Source organism: Lynx canadensis, chromosome B2, assembly GCF_007474595.2.
Source record: "Lynx canadensis isolate LIC74 chromosome B2, mLynCan4.pri.v2, whole genome shotgun sequence".
NCBI classification, from domain to species: Eukaryota; Metazoa; Chordata; class Mammalia; order Carnivora; family Felidae; genus Lynx; species Lynx canadensis.
This window is the reverse complement of record NC_044307.1, coordinates 51,300,058-51,320,002: the sequence shown is the minus strand read 5'-3', so window position 1 is coordinate 51,320,002 and position 19,945 is coordinate 51,300,058. Positions and strand designations below refer to the sequence as shown.

The following is a 19,945-nucleotide window of genomic DNA, read 5'->3' as shown; positions in this document are numbered from 1 at the left end:
CTATACACTAATAACCAAGTAGCAGAAAGAAAACAATTTTATATTCAGTTAAACCAAAAAAAATAAAATACCTAGAAATAAACTTAGCCAAGGAGGTGAAAAACCTATACTCTTGATGGAAGAAATTGAAGATGACACTAAGAAATGGAAAGACATACCAGGCTTATGGACTAGAAGAATATTGTTAAAATATCTCTACTACCCATATTAACCTGCAGATTCAATAAACCCCTATCAAAATACCAACAGTATTTTTCATAGAACTAGAATAACCCTAGAATTGTATGGAACCAAACCAAACCAAAAAAAAAAAAAAAAAAAAAAAAACTTCCCCCAAATAGCCAAAGCAGTCTTGAGAAAGAGAGCAAAGCTGCAGGTAACACAATTCCAGATTCCAAGATGACCTATTACAAAGCTATTGTAATTGAAACAGTAAGGTATACTGGCCCAAAAATAGACATATAGGTGAATGGAACAGAATAGAGAGGTCCAAAATAAACCCATTCTTATGCAATCTATGACAAAAAAAGAGACAAGAATTTACAGGAAAAGGCAGTCTTCTCAACAAACGGTGTTGGGAAAACTGGACTTTCTTACCTCATACACAAAAATCAGCTCAACAAGGATTAAAGACCTAAATGTGAGACCTGAAACCATAAAACTCAGAATATAAGTATTAATCTTTGACATGTACTGTTAGCAATATTTGTCTAGATTTGTCTCCTCTGGCAAAGAAAAGCCAAAGACAACTATTGGGATTACCTCAAAATAAAAAGCTTTTGTATAGAAAAAAAAATCATCAGCAAAACAAAAAGGCAACCTACTGAATAGGGGAATATATCTGCAAATGATATATGTGATAAGGGTTTAATATCCAAAATATATTTAAAAATCTCACCAAAAGAGGGGTGCCTGGGTGGCTCAGTCGGTTAAGTGTCTGACTCTTGATTTTTCGCTCAGGTTGTGATCTCACAGTTCATGGGATCGAGCCCCACATCAGGCTCTGTGCTGACAGTGCAGAGCCTACTTGGGATTCTCTCTCTCTCCCTCTCACCCTGCCTCTCCTGCTTGCGTGAGCTCTTCCTTGCTCTCTTTCAAGATAAATAAACTTAAAAAGAAAAAAAAACACCCACTTCAAATCTATCTGATTAAAAAATGGACAGAGGACCTGAATAGACATCTTTCCAAAGAAGACATACAGATGGCCAACAGACATGAAAAATTCTTCAGCATCACTAATTATCAGGGAAATACAAATGAAAACCACAGTGAGATACCACTTTACCCCTGTCAAATGGCTAGAATTAAAAAGACAAGAAATAACAATGTTGGCAAGGATGTGGAGAAAAAGGAACCCTTGTGCACTATTGGTGGGAATGCAAATTGGTGCAGCCACTATGGAAAACAGTATGGAGGTTCCTCAAAAAATTAAAAATGGAATTACCATATGATTCAGTTAATTCAACTGTTGGGTATTTACCCAAAGGACATGAAAATATTCGTTCAAAAAGATACATACCCCTACTATGTTTATTGCAGTATTATTTACAGTAGCCAAGATACAGATGCAATTCAAGTGCCCGTCAATAGATGGATTAAAGATGTGGTATATACATATACAATGGAATATTGCTCAGCCATAAAAAAGAATGAGGTCTTGCCATTTGCAACAATGTGGATGGACCTAGAGAGTATTATCCCTAAATCAGAGAAAGACAAATACCTTATGATTTCACTTCTGTGTGGAATCTAAAAAAACAAAATGAACAAAAAACAGACCCATAAATACAGAGAACTGATGGTTGCCAAAGGGGAGGGAGTGGGGAAGTGAGTAAATGGGGAAGGACAGTGGGAGGTATAAGCTCCAGTTATGGGATAAGTCACCGGGATGAAAGAAGCATAGGGAATATAGTCAGTGATACTGTAATAGTATCATATGGTGACAGACGGGAGCTATACTTGCAGTGAACACAGCACAACAGTTGTTGAATCACTGTGTTGTACACTGGAAACTAACATAACATTATGTGTCACCGATGCTTTGATAGAAAATAAAGACACTGAAACTCGGGACCCATAGTCAAAAGCTCCGATATAACTGGTCTGGTGTGTGGCCTGGGCATACCACATGACCTAGCAGTCTTCTGGGTATGTACTTCTTAAAGAAAATATTGGGGCTCATGAATAGTTGATGTGGCCAGAACTACCTGATTGAACCCTCTCTTCTTAGAGCGCTAAACATACTGGTGACCCTCTGTTCTTAGAGGACTAATCTTATTCCAGATCTGACTACCTATCAACTCTTTTCCTTTCCTCACCAGTGAGGAAAGCAAAACCCTAGTGGTAGGGAAGGCATAGCACTGAGCCAGAAGTTCTCTGGGTTCTTTGCTTTTTGTAACCCTGGCATCTTGTGTGAGTCACTGTGCTGTGTGAAGAGAACCAACCACCTGCCCTCCACAGATTTCTTACAAGGTTCAGTCACAAAGGTATTTTGAAATGCAGACAGCCTATGTGAATGTAAGTTTTTGTTGTGATTTTTTTTAAAGTAGACTTCTCTTAAAGTTTTCTCATTCTTACTAAAAAGCACATACTAATCTGTGTTGGAATGACCCAGGCCCTACAAAAAAGTGAAGTCTCTTGTTCCAACCAGAAAGCATTGAAGGTGAAAGTAGAATTCTGAGGGGGTGAGTCTTAATTGCAAAAGCAAGGAAGGCACCACCCCTTCTCTGTTGGATGAAGAATGTTCTGATGTAGCCATGATTATTTTTCTCCCTTAGGTTGATGAAAACATGAAAGTTGCACAGAAACGAGATGCTGTCTTGCGGGGAATGTTTTATTTCAGGAAAGATATTTGCAAAGGTATTCATTCTCTTGGATTTCTAGGGTCACTAATTTTATTTTTATTTTCTAAGTGTTTATCTTGAGAGAAGTGGTGCCAGCCAGGGAGGGGCAAACAGAGGGGGAGAGAGAATCCCAAGCTGGCCCTGGGCTGTTAGCACCGAGTCCAACACGGGGCTCGATCCCATGAACCCTGAGATCATGACCTGCGCTGAAATCAAGAGTCGGATGTTGACCCTACTGAGCCAGCCAGGCACCCCAGGGTCACTCACTCTAGGCTTTCACAAGCCCCTAAAGCTCCTCCATCCTTTCATCCGGCAGGTGGGAACACTGTGGTGGATGGCTACGGGAAGGTCCAGAACACTTCAGAACTGACCACGGAGGACTACACCCTGATGAGCATAGACACCATCATCAACGGGAAGGTAGAGGCCCTGCCCATTGCACCTCACCACCTGCACCAGTGGGCAGGGCACTAATTATGTGTCCTGCTTCTCCTAGGAGGGTGTGTTTCCTGGGCTGATCCCAATTCTGAACTCTTACCTTGAAAACATGGAGGTGGATGTGGACACTAGATGTAGTATTCTGAACTACCTAAAGCTAATTAAGAAGAGAGCATCTGGTATGGTATCCTTTGCTTTTGTTTGAAATCTTAATGGAGGCAGAATCTCACAATCTTACAATATTGTTTCTTAATGTAGTCTTTTCAAATATACCATATTTTATCAGTGTATTTTTCACATTGAGGTCTCTGCAGTAGGAGAAACCTTATAATCATTGACATTTTAATTATAAGAACTTTTTTGTCTTACTAGTTCATAAAGCAGTGGTGCATCTTTAAGTTGATGGCATCTTGGACAATGAAATACAGTATCTAAATTGCCTTTTAGTCATTTATGGGAAGCTGTATTTGTTGGACATCATCATCAACAGCTCTATAGGGCTAAATAACTGTAGGTTAGATAAGTGACAGCCACGATGTCTGCTTCTTCAGCCACCTTGCATACAGTGAGCACCCCAGAATCCTCTTTTTTGTTTTGAGATCACATTGCCCAACCATGCCTACCAAGGGCCCAGCAAAGGGAACTGTCAGCTGTGAATAAGAGTAACAATGTCATCTACATTTCTCTTGAGGCTTCCATAAACTTCCTGGAGTCTCAAAGGATACACCCTCCAAAGATGGTGTATCTGCCAATCTCTCCCTTCATTCTTAACTATTCCTTATTTTTTTCACCTCTTTGATCAAAGATGGTTCTGGGACCTCCATACCCTACAGTGCCTGCATCAGTCGCAGCTCTTCAGCTAAACAGGAGGACATGTGCTCCAGTACATGTGTTAGTTCCCTTTTTTGATTTCTTTCCAGTTTTTTTTGAGGAATAATGGGCATGGATCCCTGTGTGAGTTTAAGGTACACAGCATGACGGCTTGATTTACATATATTGTGAAATGATTACCACCCTAGTTAAGACCATCTTCTCGTATAGACAGAATGAAAAGAAAATGTCCCCTTGTTTGAGAACTTCGATCTGCTCACTCCCCAGCTTGCCTGTCACACAGCAGGCAGTGTTAGCTCTAGTCCTCGTCTTTGTGACATGCTAGTGGCTCCCCATTTCTGAAGAGGTGGCTGTGTCCCCACGTGGGTGCATCTAACCTTGGGACGCATGTGTTCTAGTTACCTGCCTGCAACCTAAAATTCTTCCCCTGGAGTAATTCTTCTGGAAAACCTTTCTCCCCACCCTCTGGTGGGTACACCAGGAGGTCATACTGATTTTTCTTCAGGATTGTGTTTATGCTGGTCATTAAGTGGCAAGTTAACAAAACAAAACAAACACACTTCTCTTATGTTGTCTTAATTTTTTCCCCCCAGGAGAACTAATGACAGTTGCCCGATGGATGAGAGAGTTCATCTCAAACCATCCTGACTATAAGCGAGACAGTGTAATCACTGATGAAATGAACTATAGCCTCATCTTAAAGTGTAACCAAATTGCAGACGAATTGTGTGAGTGCCCGGAGTTACTTGGACCAGCGTTTAGGAAAGTAAAATACAGTGGAAGTAAAACGGACCCTTCCAACTGACATTCTGTAGAAGGAAAAACACATTGCTGTTTTATTGGAAACTGACTGCGTGATGCTCTGCCCGTGAGTGGTATGAAGACCAAGTTCCAGAACAGCCCTGTGTCTGGGGCCGCTCGGCCTGAAATGGATTTAGAGGCTTCCCTTCAGTAGGTAAATCTAGAGTTTATACAGTGTACGTGTACATAGTAAAGTATTTTTATGATTAACAACGTATTTTAATAACCTTGTATCTAAAGTCACTGTGAACTGGCTTGTACATTTTCTTACTCTGGAACACCTATTGACTAAACAGTTTTGTAAATGTAACGTACTGGTGACTGTACTATACCTGCATTCCAGAGTTGAAGGCGTTTACTGTAAATTTTTGGTTTTTTTAAAGCCTTTACCAGGGACCTGATTCACTGAAATTTATCACTTCATTTTAAAAACAGGTGGCCTTGTGAATTCTCTGAGTGGTCTCCTTTGTTGTATAGTTAAAATCACTATTGAATCCATTGAAATGCTTCAAGGGTAATCTATGTTGTTTCTTTTATAATTGGAATAGTTAATAGGTTGGTCACCCTCCCTCAAGCTTTCACCTCTAAAGTCCATTGAACTGAAGGTACTTTTTTTTCTTTAAATTTGCTGATTTAGGCATTAGGAGACTGGTATCCCTAGTTCACCTGTGGTGATTAGGGAAAGTGATTTTGTTTTTTAAAGGGCAGAATTGTTTGTCCTCCTGTACACACCAAGAGTAATGTCAGCAATGGCACCAGCCCTTGTGTTGTGGCCCATGGGGATTCAGATTGCTGCTATCTACTTAAATTTTCAAACCAAATGCAGCTTCTGAAATTTTTGTTCTGTTACTCTTTATCTGGTTTCCAGTAAGCATATTGACATTCTTCCAAAAACCATTCTAGATTTTACCAAGGGAATATTCTACATAATGCTTATCTTCTCTGTGAAAATCATAAATGAATCATGATGTGCACTAAGTTTTGTGAATCAGGACCCTACATGTTTAATGGTAAATAATTTAAGTTTACACAATTGTCATTAGTGCATTCTGTTAAAGGTTTTTTTCCCCAATTAGTTAAGTCCTAACTGCTTCTGAAATAACTATGTATAGTAGATGATGCAAACCTTTCTAGGCCTAAACACTTAAACTGTAATGCTAATTTTAACAAATCGCGATAAAGCTGCTTCAGCTAAGCCTGTGTATGTATAAATACTAGGGTTTGTGCTATGTTTCATACGTGTATTTTGGAGGATTAAAGAATGCCTGTTTTTTCATTTGCAGTTTGCTTGTGTAAATCAGGATGTAAAAAGGCAGATGAACTAAATGTGGTAAGAGGAAATAAAACATGGAATTAGCATTCTGAAAACTCTTGAATGTGTGAGTTCCACAACTAACTGCAGCATGATGGGGATCAGAATTAGCCCAGATCTTCTGTGACGGTTACTTGTTTCAGTCCTCAGATGTCTTTAGAAAGAAGCCTGCTCTCAAAGCAGGTGCCTTCTCTCCCTTAGTGGCTGTCAACCCCTAGGGGCAGGGGAGGGACTTGCTCAATGGCTGAAAGAACCACTGGAAGCGGCTTTCAGGCTGGTCACACGGAGCAATACTGGGTCACCTAGGTGCTGTGGGCACTCGAAGCTGGAGACCAAGGACTGAATCAGTAAGCCCGACCGGGAGCTGTTGTCAACTCGTATCTTTGGATCAGCATCTCTCTCCTACCCCAGCCCCTTGTAATGTAATGATGTCCTTCCTCTGGTCAGTTCACTTCTCTCACTGATGACTTTATCTGAATGACTCTAGGGCAGGACTTGTCAGACTAATCTGCATAAGGATGTGTAGGGGTCTTAGTAAAGTGCACATTCTGGCTCAGCGGGCCTGGGGTGGGGCCCATGTTCCTCTACTTCTAGCAAACTCCCAGGAGACATGGCTACTGCTCTGTGGGCCACATTGAGTAAAAAGGACTTCGATCACGTTCTGGACCTCAGTTATAGACATGTCCGTTTAGGTCTCAAATGACACTTGTTTCTAATTCTAAAATGTTGTACCTAGATTTTTCTCTTACTGAAACCCAGAACATAGAAAGTAACACCACCCTTCCTGAGCTTTACCCTCCCTGGACGCAACAGACAACTCAGGATTTGGGGCACAGGACGATAAGCATTGAGAAGAGCAAAAAGGGCTTTCTCCCTATTTGGGCTCATCCACAGCTGTTTCTGACTCTCAGATCGTCACTTAGAGTATAACTGGATTTACTTAACCCAAAGTCTAGTTTCCTGCCCATGAGGTCTCCTGGATCACTAAGAGGCCTGCTTCTAGTCCCAGGTTGCCCCTGCCCCTGCCATCTGGCTTATTCCTGAGGCTGTTGATGAGCCTTTCCATTAAAAAGGGAGAAAGCCTGCCTTGGCCGCTTCTTTCTAAACCACCTCCACAAACATTAATCATGAGACATGTGGACATCCAGGATGGGGTGTGGGTTTAGATAAGGGGCCCTTTTCAGAACAATGAAAAGGCTGCCTAATTGCAAGATTTTTATAGATGCGAACAAGCTTTTCATTTAAGTTAAAGCTTCCTTCCCTTTCCTTGTTAAACCATCTCAGTTTTACCAGCTGCTCTCTCTTCCATTATGCTTTTGTGTAAATTCCCTATAAACACTTCTGAGCATACATGCCAAGAGATACTTAGGAAATGTGAATTAGAAGAGAATCTGATGAGGTCGGGTTTGGAAACACGGAGACTGTGGTAGGCAACCTTGACTGGGAAAAATACACTCTTCAGACTATTCATGTTTTCTTGGTAAGATTGAAACTAGCTGGATAATTCCTAAAGCCCCATTCTCTCTTAACATTACAAAGGTAAGTATGGAAGATGTATTAACATATAGCAATGGTGCATCCAGCTTTGTTCTGATTTCAAACTATATTACAAAGCTGTAGTAATCCAAATAGTATGATATATGGCATAAAAGCACAGATTGATGAAACAGACTAACCCTGCCCCCCCAAAAAAACCCCATGCATATATGGTTAATTTATGGCAAAAGAGCCAAGAATGTACCATGGGGAAAGGACCATCTCTTTGATAAATGGTGTTGGGAATACTGGCTAGCCACATGCAAAAGAAAAAACTACTGTTTTGCACCAAACCCAAAAATTAATGAATGAAAGACTAGACTTTCTGGTCCAAGACGACATGGTGTTGGAAAACCCTGAATTCACCTTCCGGGGACACATCAAATTTATGCCTATATATATAGAACAATGCTCCCGGAAGACCCGGGTTGACTGAGCAGCTGTAGCACAAAAGACCACAGAGAGAACAGTGAGGGAGAGATACCCAGTAATGAAAGGCACCCCCACCCCCTATGCTGGGAGCTGCAGTGGGGAGAGAGAGTACTGAGGAGCAGGGACCAGGTTTGTCTTCCCGGGGGCAGAAAAAAGCTGTGGTTTAAAAAGGCAACCAGAATATAAAAGCTCTCTCCCTCGAACTCTGCCAAATGGGGCTGCTGCTGGAACTCTGGGTTGGAGCCTGGTGAGCACCACAGTTGGCATTCCCCTTCCACATCAGTAGCATGGACAGGTGCAGGTCCAGACATCCTATCCTAGCCAGCCCACTGCCTCAGAGTCCCAACCCCGAGCTCACAACACACCCAGCCATTGCACCAAAGTGGCCCCAGTGAGGCACACACCAGGATACTCGCAATGAACACACACACAGCTCTAGCCATCTCACCAAAGTGACCCAGGCACAAAGCATCTCGAAACATTTCAAAACACCCCAGCTTTGCACTCTTTCAGCTCCCCATACCTTGCCAGGGCACCTAACCTGCACTCACCTTGGCTCCAGCCACCCTGCCAGGACACTCCCTGTGTGGAGTGCTCTGTGATCTCCCCTCCCCCACAGCGTGTACCCTACCTGGACTCCAGCCACTCACCAAAACACCTCCTGAGAGCAACACCTGGAGGCACCCCAGCTTGCACCCACTTCAACTGTCCTGCCAAGGGACGCTCTGTACAGAGAGCCTTGAAACTGCTCCAGCCTATGCCCATTTCAACTCTGGGCATACCACTAGAGCAGACCCAACCCAGAATGCCCTGGGACCCCCTACCCATGCCAGCCACACCTCCAGCCAGCCAAAGTCACCAGGCACACATAACCTACACAGGAGACAACCGTGCACGAGAACACTCCTTCGAGTTTAGAAGCACCTATTCTACCTAGTTTACAGAAACACAAAAAGTCAAGCAAAATGAGACCTAGGAATATGCTTCAAATGAAAAAACAAGACAAAAATCTCAGAAAAAGAAATGAAACAGAGATAACCAACCTACTTGATAAGGACTTCAAAGTAATGATCATAAAGATGCTCACTGGACTGGAGAGAAGAGTGGATGAATTCAGAATAACAAGAGATAGTAAATATTAAAAAAAAATCAGAGCTAAAAAAAATAAAAATATTATGGAAAATCCTCATAGATTAGAGCATGCAGAAAAAAGGATCAGCGAACTGGAAGACGGTAACAGAAAGCACCTACACTGAACAGCAAAAAGAAAAAAGATGTTTTTAAAATGAGGACATGTTAACAGATCCTTTGAACTGCAAACACAAACACTTGCATTATAGGGGTCCAAGAAGGAGAAGAGAGGAAGGGGCAGAAGAATCATTTTAATAATAGCTGGGGAATTGTTTAATCTGGGGAAGAAAATATACATCCAGGTTGAGGAAGCACAGAGTTCCAAACAAGATGAACCCAAACAGGTCCACACCACAATACCTAATAATTAAAATGTCAAAGATCAAAGAGACAGCAAGATTTTGAGAAGCAACTAGTTACATACGTAAGGAAATGCCATAAGCCTATCAGCTGAGTTTTCAGCAGAAACTGTAGGCCAGAAGGGAGTGGAACAATATATTTAAAGTGCTGAAGGAGTGACACCTGGATGGCCCAGTTGGGTAAGCATCTGACTTTGGCTCAGGTCGTGACCTCATGGTTTGTGAGTTCAAGCCCTGCATCAGGCTTTGTGCCGACAGCTCAGAGCCTGGAGCCTGCTTCAGATTCTGTGTCTCCCTCTCTCTCTGCCCCTCCCCTGCTCACACTCTGTCAAAAATAAATACACATTAAAAAAATAAATATAAAAATAAAGAGCTGAAGGAAAAAATTTACAACCAAGAATACTCCACCTGACAATGTTATCATTCAAAATCGAAGGACAGAATAGAGTTCCCCAAGCCAAAAAGAAAAAAGTTTTAAAAGGTTCATCACTACAAAATGAACCTTATAAAAAAATATTAAAGGGACTTCTTTAAGTGGATAAGAAAAGGTCATGATTGGAAGAAAATTATGAAAAGAAAAAATTTCATGAGTAAAAGCAAACATACAGTACAGGTAGTAAGCAATCACAAAGCTAGTATGAAGGTTAAAAGACAAAGTAGTGAAATCAATTATATCTAAAAATTAGTTGGGATTTTTTAAAGATGTAAGATATGACAACATACATAAAATGTGAAAGGCGGGGAGTAAAAATTTAGTGATTTTAATGAACTTAAATGACAATCAACATAGACTGCTATATTCTTAGGATGTTATATATGAACCTCATGCTAACCATGCCAAAAACCTAAATAGACCAAAAAAAAAAAAAAAAAAAAAAAGCTTTAAAGAATAAAAGCACAACACTAAAGAAAGTCATCAATCACAAGGAAAGAGGACAGAGAGAAACAGAAGTAGAAAGGAACAGGGAAAAACTGCAAAAATAACCAAAAAACAATTAACAAAATGGCAATAAGTACATACTTACCAATAATTACTTTAAATGTAAATGCCCTTTTATCCACAGGATACAGGTGTGCTGTTTCGAAGGGACACATGCACCCCCATGTTTATAGCAGCACTATCAACAATAGCCAAAGTATGGAAAGAGCCCAAATGTCCATCAATGGATGAATGGATAAAGAAAATGTGTGTGTGTGTGTGTGTGTGTGTATATGGAGTATTACTTGGCAATCAAAAAGAATGAAATCTTGCCATTTGCAACTACGTGGATGGAACTGGAGGGTATTATGCTAAGTGAAATTAGTCAGAGAAAGACAAAAATCATATAACTTCACTCATATGAAGACTTTAAGAGACAAAACAGATGAACAAAAGGGAAGGGAAATAAAAATAATATAAAAACAGGGAAGGGGACAAAACAGAAGAGACTCATAAATATGGAAAACAAACTGAGGGTTACTGGAAGGGTTGTAGGAGGGGTGATGGGCTAAATGGGTAAGGGGCACTAAGGAATCTACCTCTGAAATCATTGTTTCACTGCTAATTTGGATGTAATTTTAAAAAAATAAAAAAATTAAAAAAAAAGAAAAAAATAATAAAATAAATGTAAATGCCCTAATTGCTCCAATCAAAAGACATAGGATGACTAAGTTGATGATGATGATGATAATAATAATACCCGTTTTTGTTTTTGTTTTTTTTTTGAGTACGAGAAACTCCAGATCTAAAGACAGATACAGGCTGAAAGTTAAGGGGATGGAAAAGATATTCCATGCCAATGGAAGGGAGCAAAGAAGAGAAAAAGCTGGTTAGCAATACTTATATCAGGTAAAATTGACTTAAAAAGCAATAATTGTAACAAGATACAAATAAGGGCATTACTAATGATAAAGAGATTGATCAGAGAAGAGGATAAAACGATTGTAAGTATCTATGCACATAACATAGGCTCACCTAAATACATAAACCAAATATTAACAGACATAAACAGAGAAACAGTAAAACAATGATATTAGGGGACTTTAACATCCCACTTACTTCAGTGAATAGATCAGCCAGCCAGAAAATAAATAAGGAAGCAGTATTTTTGAACAACACATTAGGCCAGATAGACTTAACAAATATATATGGAACATTCCATCTAAAAATGACAGAATATACATTCTTTTCAAGTGTACATGGAACATTCTCCAGGAGAGATCACACGTTAGGCCACAAAATAAGTCTCAATAAATTTAAGGAGATTAAAATCATATCAAGCATCATTTTATGGCACAGTGATATGATACGACATCAATGCTACTAAACAATGCTACTAAACAATGAAAGAGTCAACCAATAAATCAAAGAGGAAATTTAGAAATTCATGGAAACAAAGGAAAATGAACACCTAACAGCAGTCCAAAATCTTTAGGATCCAGTGAAAGCAGTCCTAAGAGGAAAATTTATAGAGATAGGTCCACCTTGAGAAACAAGAAAAATCTCAAACAATCTAAACTTAAAGGAACTAGAAAAAGAACAAATCCCAAGGTTAGTAGAAGGAAGGTAATAATAAAGAACAGAGCAGAAATTAATGACATAGAGACTTTCAAAAGAAATAGAAAAGATCCCTGAAACCAAGGGCTACTTCTTTGAAAAGATAAATAAAAGTGATAAAACTTTAGGTGACTCATCAAGAAAAAAAGAGAAAGGACCCATATAAATAAATAAAATCAAATGAAAGAGGAGAAGTAATGATTGACAGCACAGAAATACAAAGGATAAGTAAGAGACTACTACAAAAAATTATATGCCACCAAATTGGACAACCAAGAAGAAATGGATGAATTCCTCAAAACATACAATCTTCCAAAACTAAATCAGGAGAAATAGAAAATCTAAACAAACCAATTACTAAAAACAAAATTGAATTGGTAATCAAAAAACTTCCAACAAACAAAAGTCCAGGACTAGATGGCTTTATAGGTGAATTCTACCAAACATGTACAGAAGAGTTAATACCTATTTTTCTCAAACTGTTCCAAAAACAGAAGAGGAAGGAAAAGTTCCAAATACATTCTATAGGCCAGCATTACCCTATACAAAAAACAAAAAAAAGCTACAGGCCAATATCCTTGATAAACAGATGAAAAAATTGTCAACAAAATATTAGCAAACCACACTCAACAATACATTAAAAGGATTATTCACCATAATCAAGTGGTATTTACTCCAGGAATGCAAGAATGGTTCAATATTTGCAAATCAATTAAGGTGATACACCACATTAACAAAAGAAAAAATAAAAATCATGTGATCATCTCAATAGATGCTGAAAAAGCATTTGACAAAATTCAACATTTGTTCATGATGAAAATCCTTAACAAAATGGGGTTAGAGGGAATAGACCTCAAAAATAATAAGGCCATACATGAAAAACCCTCAGCTAATATATAATATCATACTCAATGATGAGACTTGATTTTGGCTTTCAAACTGAAAGCTTTTCCTCTAAGATCAGAAACAAGACCAGGATATTCACTCACACCACTTTTATTGTAGATAGTACTGGAAATACTAGCCACAACAATCAGATAAGAAAAAGAAATACAAACCATCCAAATTGATAAGGAAGAAGTAAATCTGTCACTATTTGCAGATGGCATGATACCATACATACAAAATGCTAAAGATTCCACACACACAAAAAAACTATTCAAAGTAATAAATGAATTTAGTAAAGCTGTAGGATACAAAATACCATAAATTGGTTCCATTTTATACATGAATAATGAAGTAGCAGAAAAAGATTAACAAACAATTCCATTTACAACTGCATGAAAAACAATAAAATACCTAGGAATAAATTTCACCAAAGCGGTGAAAACTCTGTATTCTGAAAACTATAAAACACTGATGTAAGAAATTGAAGATAACAGAAACAAATGGAAAGACATACCATGTTTATGGATTGGAAAAATTAATATCATTAAATGTCTGTGCTATCCAAAGCAATCAGTAGATTCAAAATACCAATAGAATTTTTCATAGAAATAGAACAAAAAATACCAAAATTTGTCTGGAACTACAAAATATGTCAAATAACCAAAGAAATCTGGAGAAGGAAGAACAAAGCTGGAGGTATCACACACCAGATTTCCAGATATACTACAAAGCTATATTACTCAAAACAGTATGGTATAAATACAGACCTATAAGTCAATGGAACAAAATAAAAAGCCCAAAAATAAGCCCATTTTTTTTTATTGGAAGACCCTCATGAGGTCTCCATCCATTTATTATTTATTTTTAATGTTTATTTATTTGAGAGAGAGAGTGCACACAAGCGAGCAGGAGGGGCAGAGAGTGAGGGCGAGTGAGGGAGGCAGAGAGCAGGCTCCTTGCTATCAGCGGAGAGCCCGATGCAGAGCTCAAACTCACGAGTAGCAAGACCACGACCTGAGCCAAAATCAAGAGTCGGTTGCTTAACCATCTGAGACACCCAGATGCTCCTAAAATCACTCTTATATAGTTAATTAATCTATGACAAAGGAGGCAAGAATATACAATTGGGGAGAAAACTGTATTTTCTTTGATAAATGCTGCTGGGAAAACTGGACACCTACATGCAAATGAATGAAACTGGACCACTTTCTTATACACAAAAATAAACTCAAAATGGATTAAAGACCTAAATGTAAGACCTGAAACCATAAAACTCCTATAAGAAAACATAATAATCTATTTAACATCAGCCTTGGCAACATATTCATCAATATATCTCCTCAGCAAGGAAACAAAAGCAAAAATAAACCAGTGGGATTACACCAAAATAAAAAGCTTTCACATAATGAAGGAAACCATTAACAAAACAAAAGACAACCTACCAAATGGTAGAAGATATCTGCAAAAGACATATCTGATAAGGGTTTAATGTCTAAAATATATAAAGAACTTATACAACTATACAACTCAACACCAAAATAAACAAACAGTCTGATTAAAAAATGGGCAGAAGACCTGAATAGACACTTTCCCAAAGAAGACACACAGGTGGCAAACAGAAACAAGAAGGAGGCTCAACATCCTTAATCATCAAGGAAATGCAAATGAAAACCACAATGAGGTATGACCTTAGTCATGTTCAAATGGCCAGAATAAAAAAGACAAGAAATAACAAGTGTTAGAATGTGCAGAAAAGGGAACCCTTGTGCACTGTTGGTGGGAATGCAAATTGGTATAGTCACAGTGGAAAACAGTATGGGTTTCCTCAAAAAAGTTAAAAATAGAAATGTCATATAATCCAGTAATTCCACTACTGAGTATTTACCCAAAGAAAATGAAAACATTAATTTGAAAAGATATAAGCACCCCCATGTTTATTGCAACATTATTTACAATAGCCAAAATATGTAAACAACCTATGTGTCCATTGATACAGGAACAGATGATGAATGGACACATACACACACACACACACACACACACACACACACACACTGAAATATTACTCAGCCATCAGAAAAAATGAGATCTTGACATTAGCAACAATATGTATGGACTTACAGGGTATTATGCTAAATGATGCTAAGTGACCTATTGGTCAGGCAAAGAAAAACAAATACCATGATGTCACTTATATGTGGAATCTAATGAACAAGCAGACAAACAAATATGCAGAAACAGACCCATAAAAGACAAACATGGTTGCTAGAGGAGAAGGGGCTGGGGGATGGGAAAAATTGGTGAAGATTAAGTGGGAGGTATAGGCTTCCACTTAGAGAATGAATAAATCGTGGGGATCAAAGGTATAGAATAGGAATATAGTCAATTATATTGTATGGTGACAGATGGGAGCTCCATTTGTGGTCAGCACAGCATAATGTACAGAGTGGTCAAATCACTATGTTGTACACTTGAAACTAATGTAACATTTGTATGTCAATTCCAATTTTAAAAATGACTTACAGGGGCACCTGGGTGGCTCAGTCAATTGAACATCCAACTCTTGATTTTGGCTCAGGACATGGTCCCAGGGTTGTGGGGCTGAGCCCCTCATCGGGCTCCACACAATGCATGGCACCTGTTTAGATTCTCTCTCTCTCTCTCTCTCTCTCTCTCTCTCTGCCTCTCCCTCTCCCTCAGCCCTTCTCCCATGCTCATGTGCTTTCTCTCTCTAAAAAACAAAAACAAAAGACAAAAACAACTTACATATTTGAATGTTAAACCTGATAGCATAAATCTCTTAGAAAAAAAGGTGGTTATCTTCTTGACATTAATCTTGGTGATGATTTTTTGGATTCAACCTCAAAAGCAAAGGCAGAAAAAGCAAAAATAAACAACTAGGACTACATCAAACTAAAAAACTTCTGCACAGCAAAGTAACCATCAGCAAAATGAGAATGCAACTTACTGAGGGAAACTATTTGCAAATCTTCTGATGAAATGTTAATATCCAAACTATACAACTCAATACCGTAAAAGCCATCTGACTGAAAAATGGGCAGAGGATCTGCATGGACATTTTGCCAAAGGAAATATACAAATGGCCAATAGATACATGAAAATGTGCTCAACATCACTAATCATCAGGGAAATGCAAATCAAAACCACAGTGAGATATCACCTCACACCTGTTAAAATGACTCTTACCAAAAAGAAAGAAGTATTGGCAAGAGTGTGGAGAGGAGATATTGCTAGTGTGCTATTGGTGGAAGCATACATTTTTGCATCCACTACTGAAAACAGTATGGGGAGGTCACCCAAAAAATTAAAACTAGTACTACCATATGATCAAGAAATTCTATGGGTATATAACTGAAGAACGTTAAAACAAAAAGATCTGCATCCCCTTACCAACATGTTCACTGCAGCATTATCACAATAGCCAAGATAGGAAAGCAACCTAAGTGCCCATCAGTGGATGCATGAATAAACCAAGTGTGGTATATACATACACAATGAAATACTATTCTGCCATCAAAAGAAGAAAATACAGTAAAACATTGGTTTGCAAGCATGATTTGCTCCAGAAAACATGCCTGTAATCCAAAGCACTTGTATATCAACGCGAATTTCAAGAACCATTGGCTCAGCTGTGATTATGTGATATTCAGCATCATGTACTACTCGTATTGCAAGTTAACATCACTCGTTTATCAAGTTAAAATTTATTAGAAATGTTTGCTTGTCTTGTGGAAAACTCACAGAACAAGTTACTCTTAATCCAAGGATTTACTGTACTGCCATTTGTGACAACATGGATGGACCTTGAAGGCATTATACTGAAATAAGTCAGAGAAAGACAAAATACAGTATGACCTCACTTACATGGGGAGTCCTAAATACACACAGTCACAAACTCATAGATACGGAGAACAGATTGGTGGTTTCCAGAAGTAGGGGGTGAAGGCTGGGAGAAATGGGTGAAGGTACCATGGGTGAAGAAATGGGAGAAATGGGAGAATGGTGATAGTTGATAATACTATATTGCCTGTTTGCAAGTTGCTAAGAGAATAGACTTAAAAGTTCTTGTTACAAGAAAAAAAATGTTGTCATTTAGGCAGATTTAACTAGACTCATTGTGGTAATCATTTTGCAGTATTTACATGAAATGATACACCTGGAACTAGGATAATGTTACATGTCATTATACCTCAGTTTAAAAAAAAGAGCAAGGTACAAGGATAGAAAAGAAAGAACCGTTACTCACAAAAGGGATGAATCTTACAAATCTCATGTTGAGTAAAGAAGTCAGATTAATAAAAAAAAAAAAAGACCAGATACTGTATGACTCAATTTATAAGTTCAAGAACAGACAACACTAAGTAACCATTATCCAACCCCACCAGCGGTTGCCACTGGGCAGGAGTGGACTAGCACCAAATGGAAAGGCATGAAAGAAACTTCGACAGTGTTAGACATGTTCTGCATCTTAATCTGATTCATGGTTATTAATATGTTAAAGTGACCAAGATGTGCACTTAAGATGAGCTCTCTTTATACATTTTATGTATGTTATACCTAAAACAGGGGGGAAAAAGTGGGTAAAAATTATTTAGAGAGGAACTTTTGAGCAAAACTGTCTCTCAAACTGTGGTTATCTACTGAATAACTGCATTTTTTGTATACCTTTTGAATACATTATGCTATCACTGTGTCCTTTTTTTTTTTTTCACTTAAGACAGGGAATACTTGTATTCAAACCTATCAGAGAAATGGACAGCTTGAATCTGTAACAGAGTGCTGTGTTTTAAAGCATAGGTCAGTAATTATATACGAGAGTATATACTGCTACATACAAATTAACTGATCAGAGCTCAACCTTTATTCTTTTTTTTAATATTATTTATTGTCAAATTGGCTAACATATAGGGTGTAAAGTGTGCTCTTGGTTTTGGGGGTAGATTCCTGTGGTTGATCGCTTACATACAACACCCAGTGCTCATCCCAAGTTCCCTCCTCAGTGCCCATCACCCATTTCCCCCTCTCTCCCATCCCCCGATCCACCCTCAGATTGTTCTTTGTATTTAAGAGTCTCTTACGGTTTTCCTCCCTCCCTCTCTGTTTGTAACATTTTTCCCCCTTTCCTTCCCCCAGGGGTCTTAAGTTTCTCAAGATCCACATATGAGTGAAAACATAGGATATCTGTTTTTCTCTGACTTATTTCACTTAGCATAATACCCTCCAGTTCCATCCACATTGTTGCAAATGGCAAGATTTCATTCTTTCTCATTGCCAAGAAGTATTCCTTATTTTCTTTATTCATTTATCAGTTGGACATTTGGGCTCTTTCCATAATTTGGCTATTGTTGAAAGTGCTGCTGTAAACATTGGGGTACTGTGCCCCTATGAATCAGCACTCCTGTATCCTTTGGATAAATACCTAGTAGTGCTATTGCTGGGTCATAAGGTAGTTCTATTTTTAATTTTTTGAGGAATCTCCACACTGTTTTCCATAGTGGCTGCACCAGTTTGTATTCCCACCAACAGTGCAAGAGGTTTCCCATTTCTCCACATCCTTGCCAGCACCTGTTGTTTCTTGAGTTGTTAATTTTAGCGACTCTTATTGGTGTGAGGCGTTATCTCAGTGTGGGTTCAATTTGTATTTCCCTGATGAGTGACATTGAGCATCTTTTCATGCATCTGTTGGCCATCTGGATGTCTTCTTTGGAAAAGTGTCTATTCATGTGTTCTGCCCATTTCTTCACTGGATTATTTGTTTTTCTGGTGTTGAGTTTGGTAAATTCTTTATAGATTTTGGACACTAACCCTTTATCCGATATGTCATTTGAAAACATCTTTTCCCATTCTGTAATTTGCCTTTGTTTTGTTGATTGTTTCTTTTGCAGTGCAGAAGCTTTTTATCCTGATGAGGTCCCAGCAGTTCATTTTTGCTTTTGATTCGCTTGCCCTTGGAGACATGTTGAGCAAGAAATTTCTGTGGCTGAGATCAAAGAGGTTGTTGCCTGCTTTCTCCTCCAGGGTTTTGATGGTTTCCTGTCTCACATTCAGGTCTTTCATCCATTTTGAGTTTATTTTTGTGTATGGTGTAAGAAAGTGGTCCAGGTTCATTCTTCTGCATGTCACTGTCCAGTTCTCCCAGCACCACTTGCTAAAGAGACTTTTTTTTCTCATGGATACTCTTTCCTGCTTTGTCAAAGATTAGTTGGCCATACATTTGTGGGTCCAATTCTGGGTTCTCTATTCTATTCCATTGGTCTATGTGTCTGTTTTTGTGCCAATGCCATACTGTCTTGATGATTACAGCTTTGCAGTAGAGGCTAAAGTCTGGGATTGTGATGCTTCCTGCTTTGGTTTTCTTCCTGAATATTACTTTGGCTATTCTGGGTCTTTTGTGGTTCCATACAAATTTTAGGATTGCTTATTCTAGCTTCGAGAAGAATGCTGGTGCAATTTTGATTGGGATTGCATTGAATGTGTAGATAGCTTTGGATAGTATTGACATTTTAACAATATTTGTTCCTCCAATCCATGAGCATGGACAGTTTTTCCATTTCTTTGTCTTCTTCAATTTCCTTCATAAGTTTTCTATAGTTTTCAACATACATATCTTTTATAACTTTGGTTATGTTTATTCATAGGTATTTTATGGTTCTTGGTGCAATTATAAATGGGATCTATTTCTTTATTTCTCTTTCTGTTGCTTCATTATTGGTGTATAGAAATGCAACCGATTTCTGTACATTGATTTTGCACCCTGCAACTTTGTTGAATTCATGTATCAGTTCTAGCAGCTTTTTGGTGGAGTCTTTTGGGTTTT

General features: G+C 38.5%; 1 protein-coding gene across 3 annotated transcripts in view; it reads left to right on the top strand.

Moving 5' to 3' along the window:
- Positions 1-6,281, top strand: part of GCLC (glutamate-cysteine ligase catalytic subunit) — a 50,109-nt gene extending 43,828 nt beyond the window's left edge. For all 3 annotated transcript variants that reach the window (XM_032593181.1, XM_030315723.1, XM_032593182.1), the window contains 4 exons: positions 2,778-2,859; positions 3,160-3,263; positions 3,340-3,460; positions 4,706-6,281. In XM_032593181.1, the coding sequence (XP_032449072.1) occupies positions 2,778-2,859; positions 3,160-3,263; positions 3,340-3,460; positions 4,706-4,917 (519 nt within the window). In that variant the 3' untranslated portion in view covers positions 4,918-6,281. The remainder of the gene's footprint in view (positions 1-2,777; positions 2,860-3,159; positions 3,264-3,339; positions 3,461-4,705) is intronic.
- Positions 6,282-19,945: the final 13,664 nt, after the last annotated feature.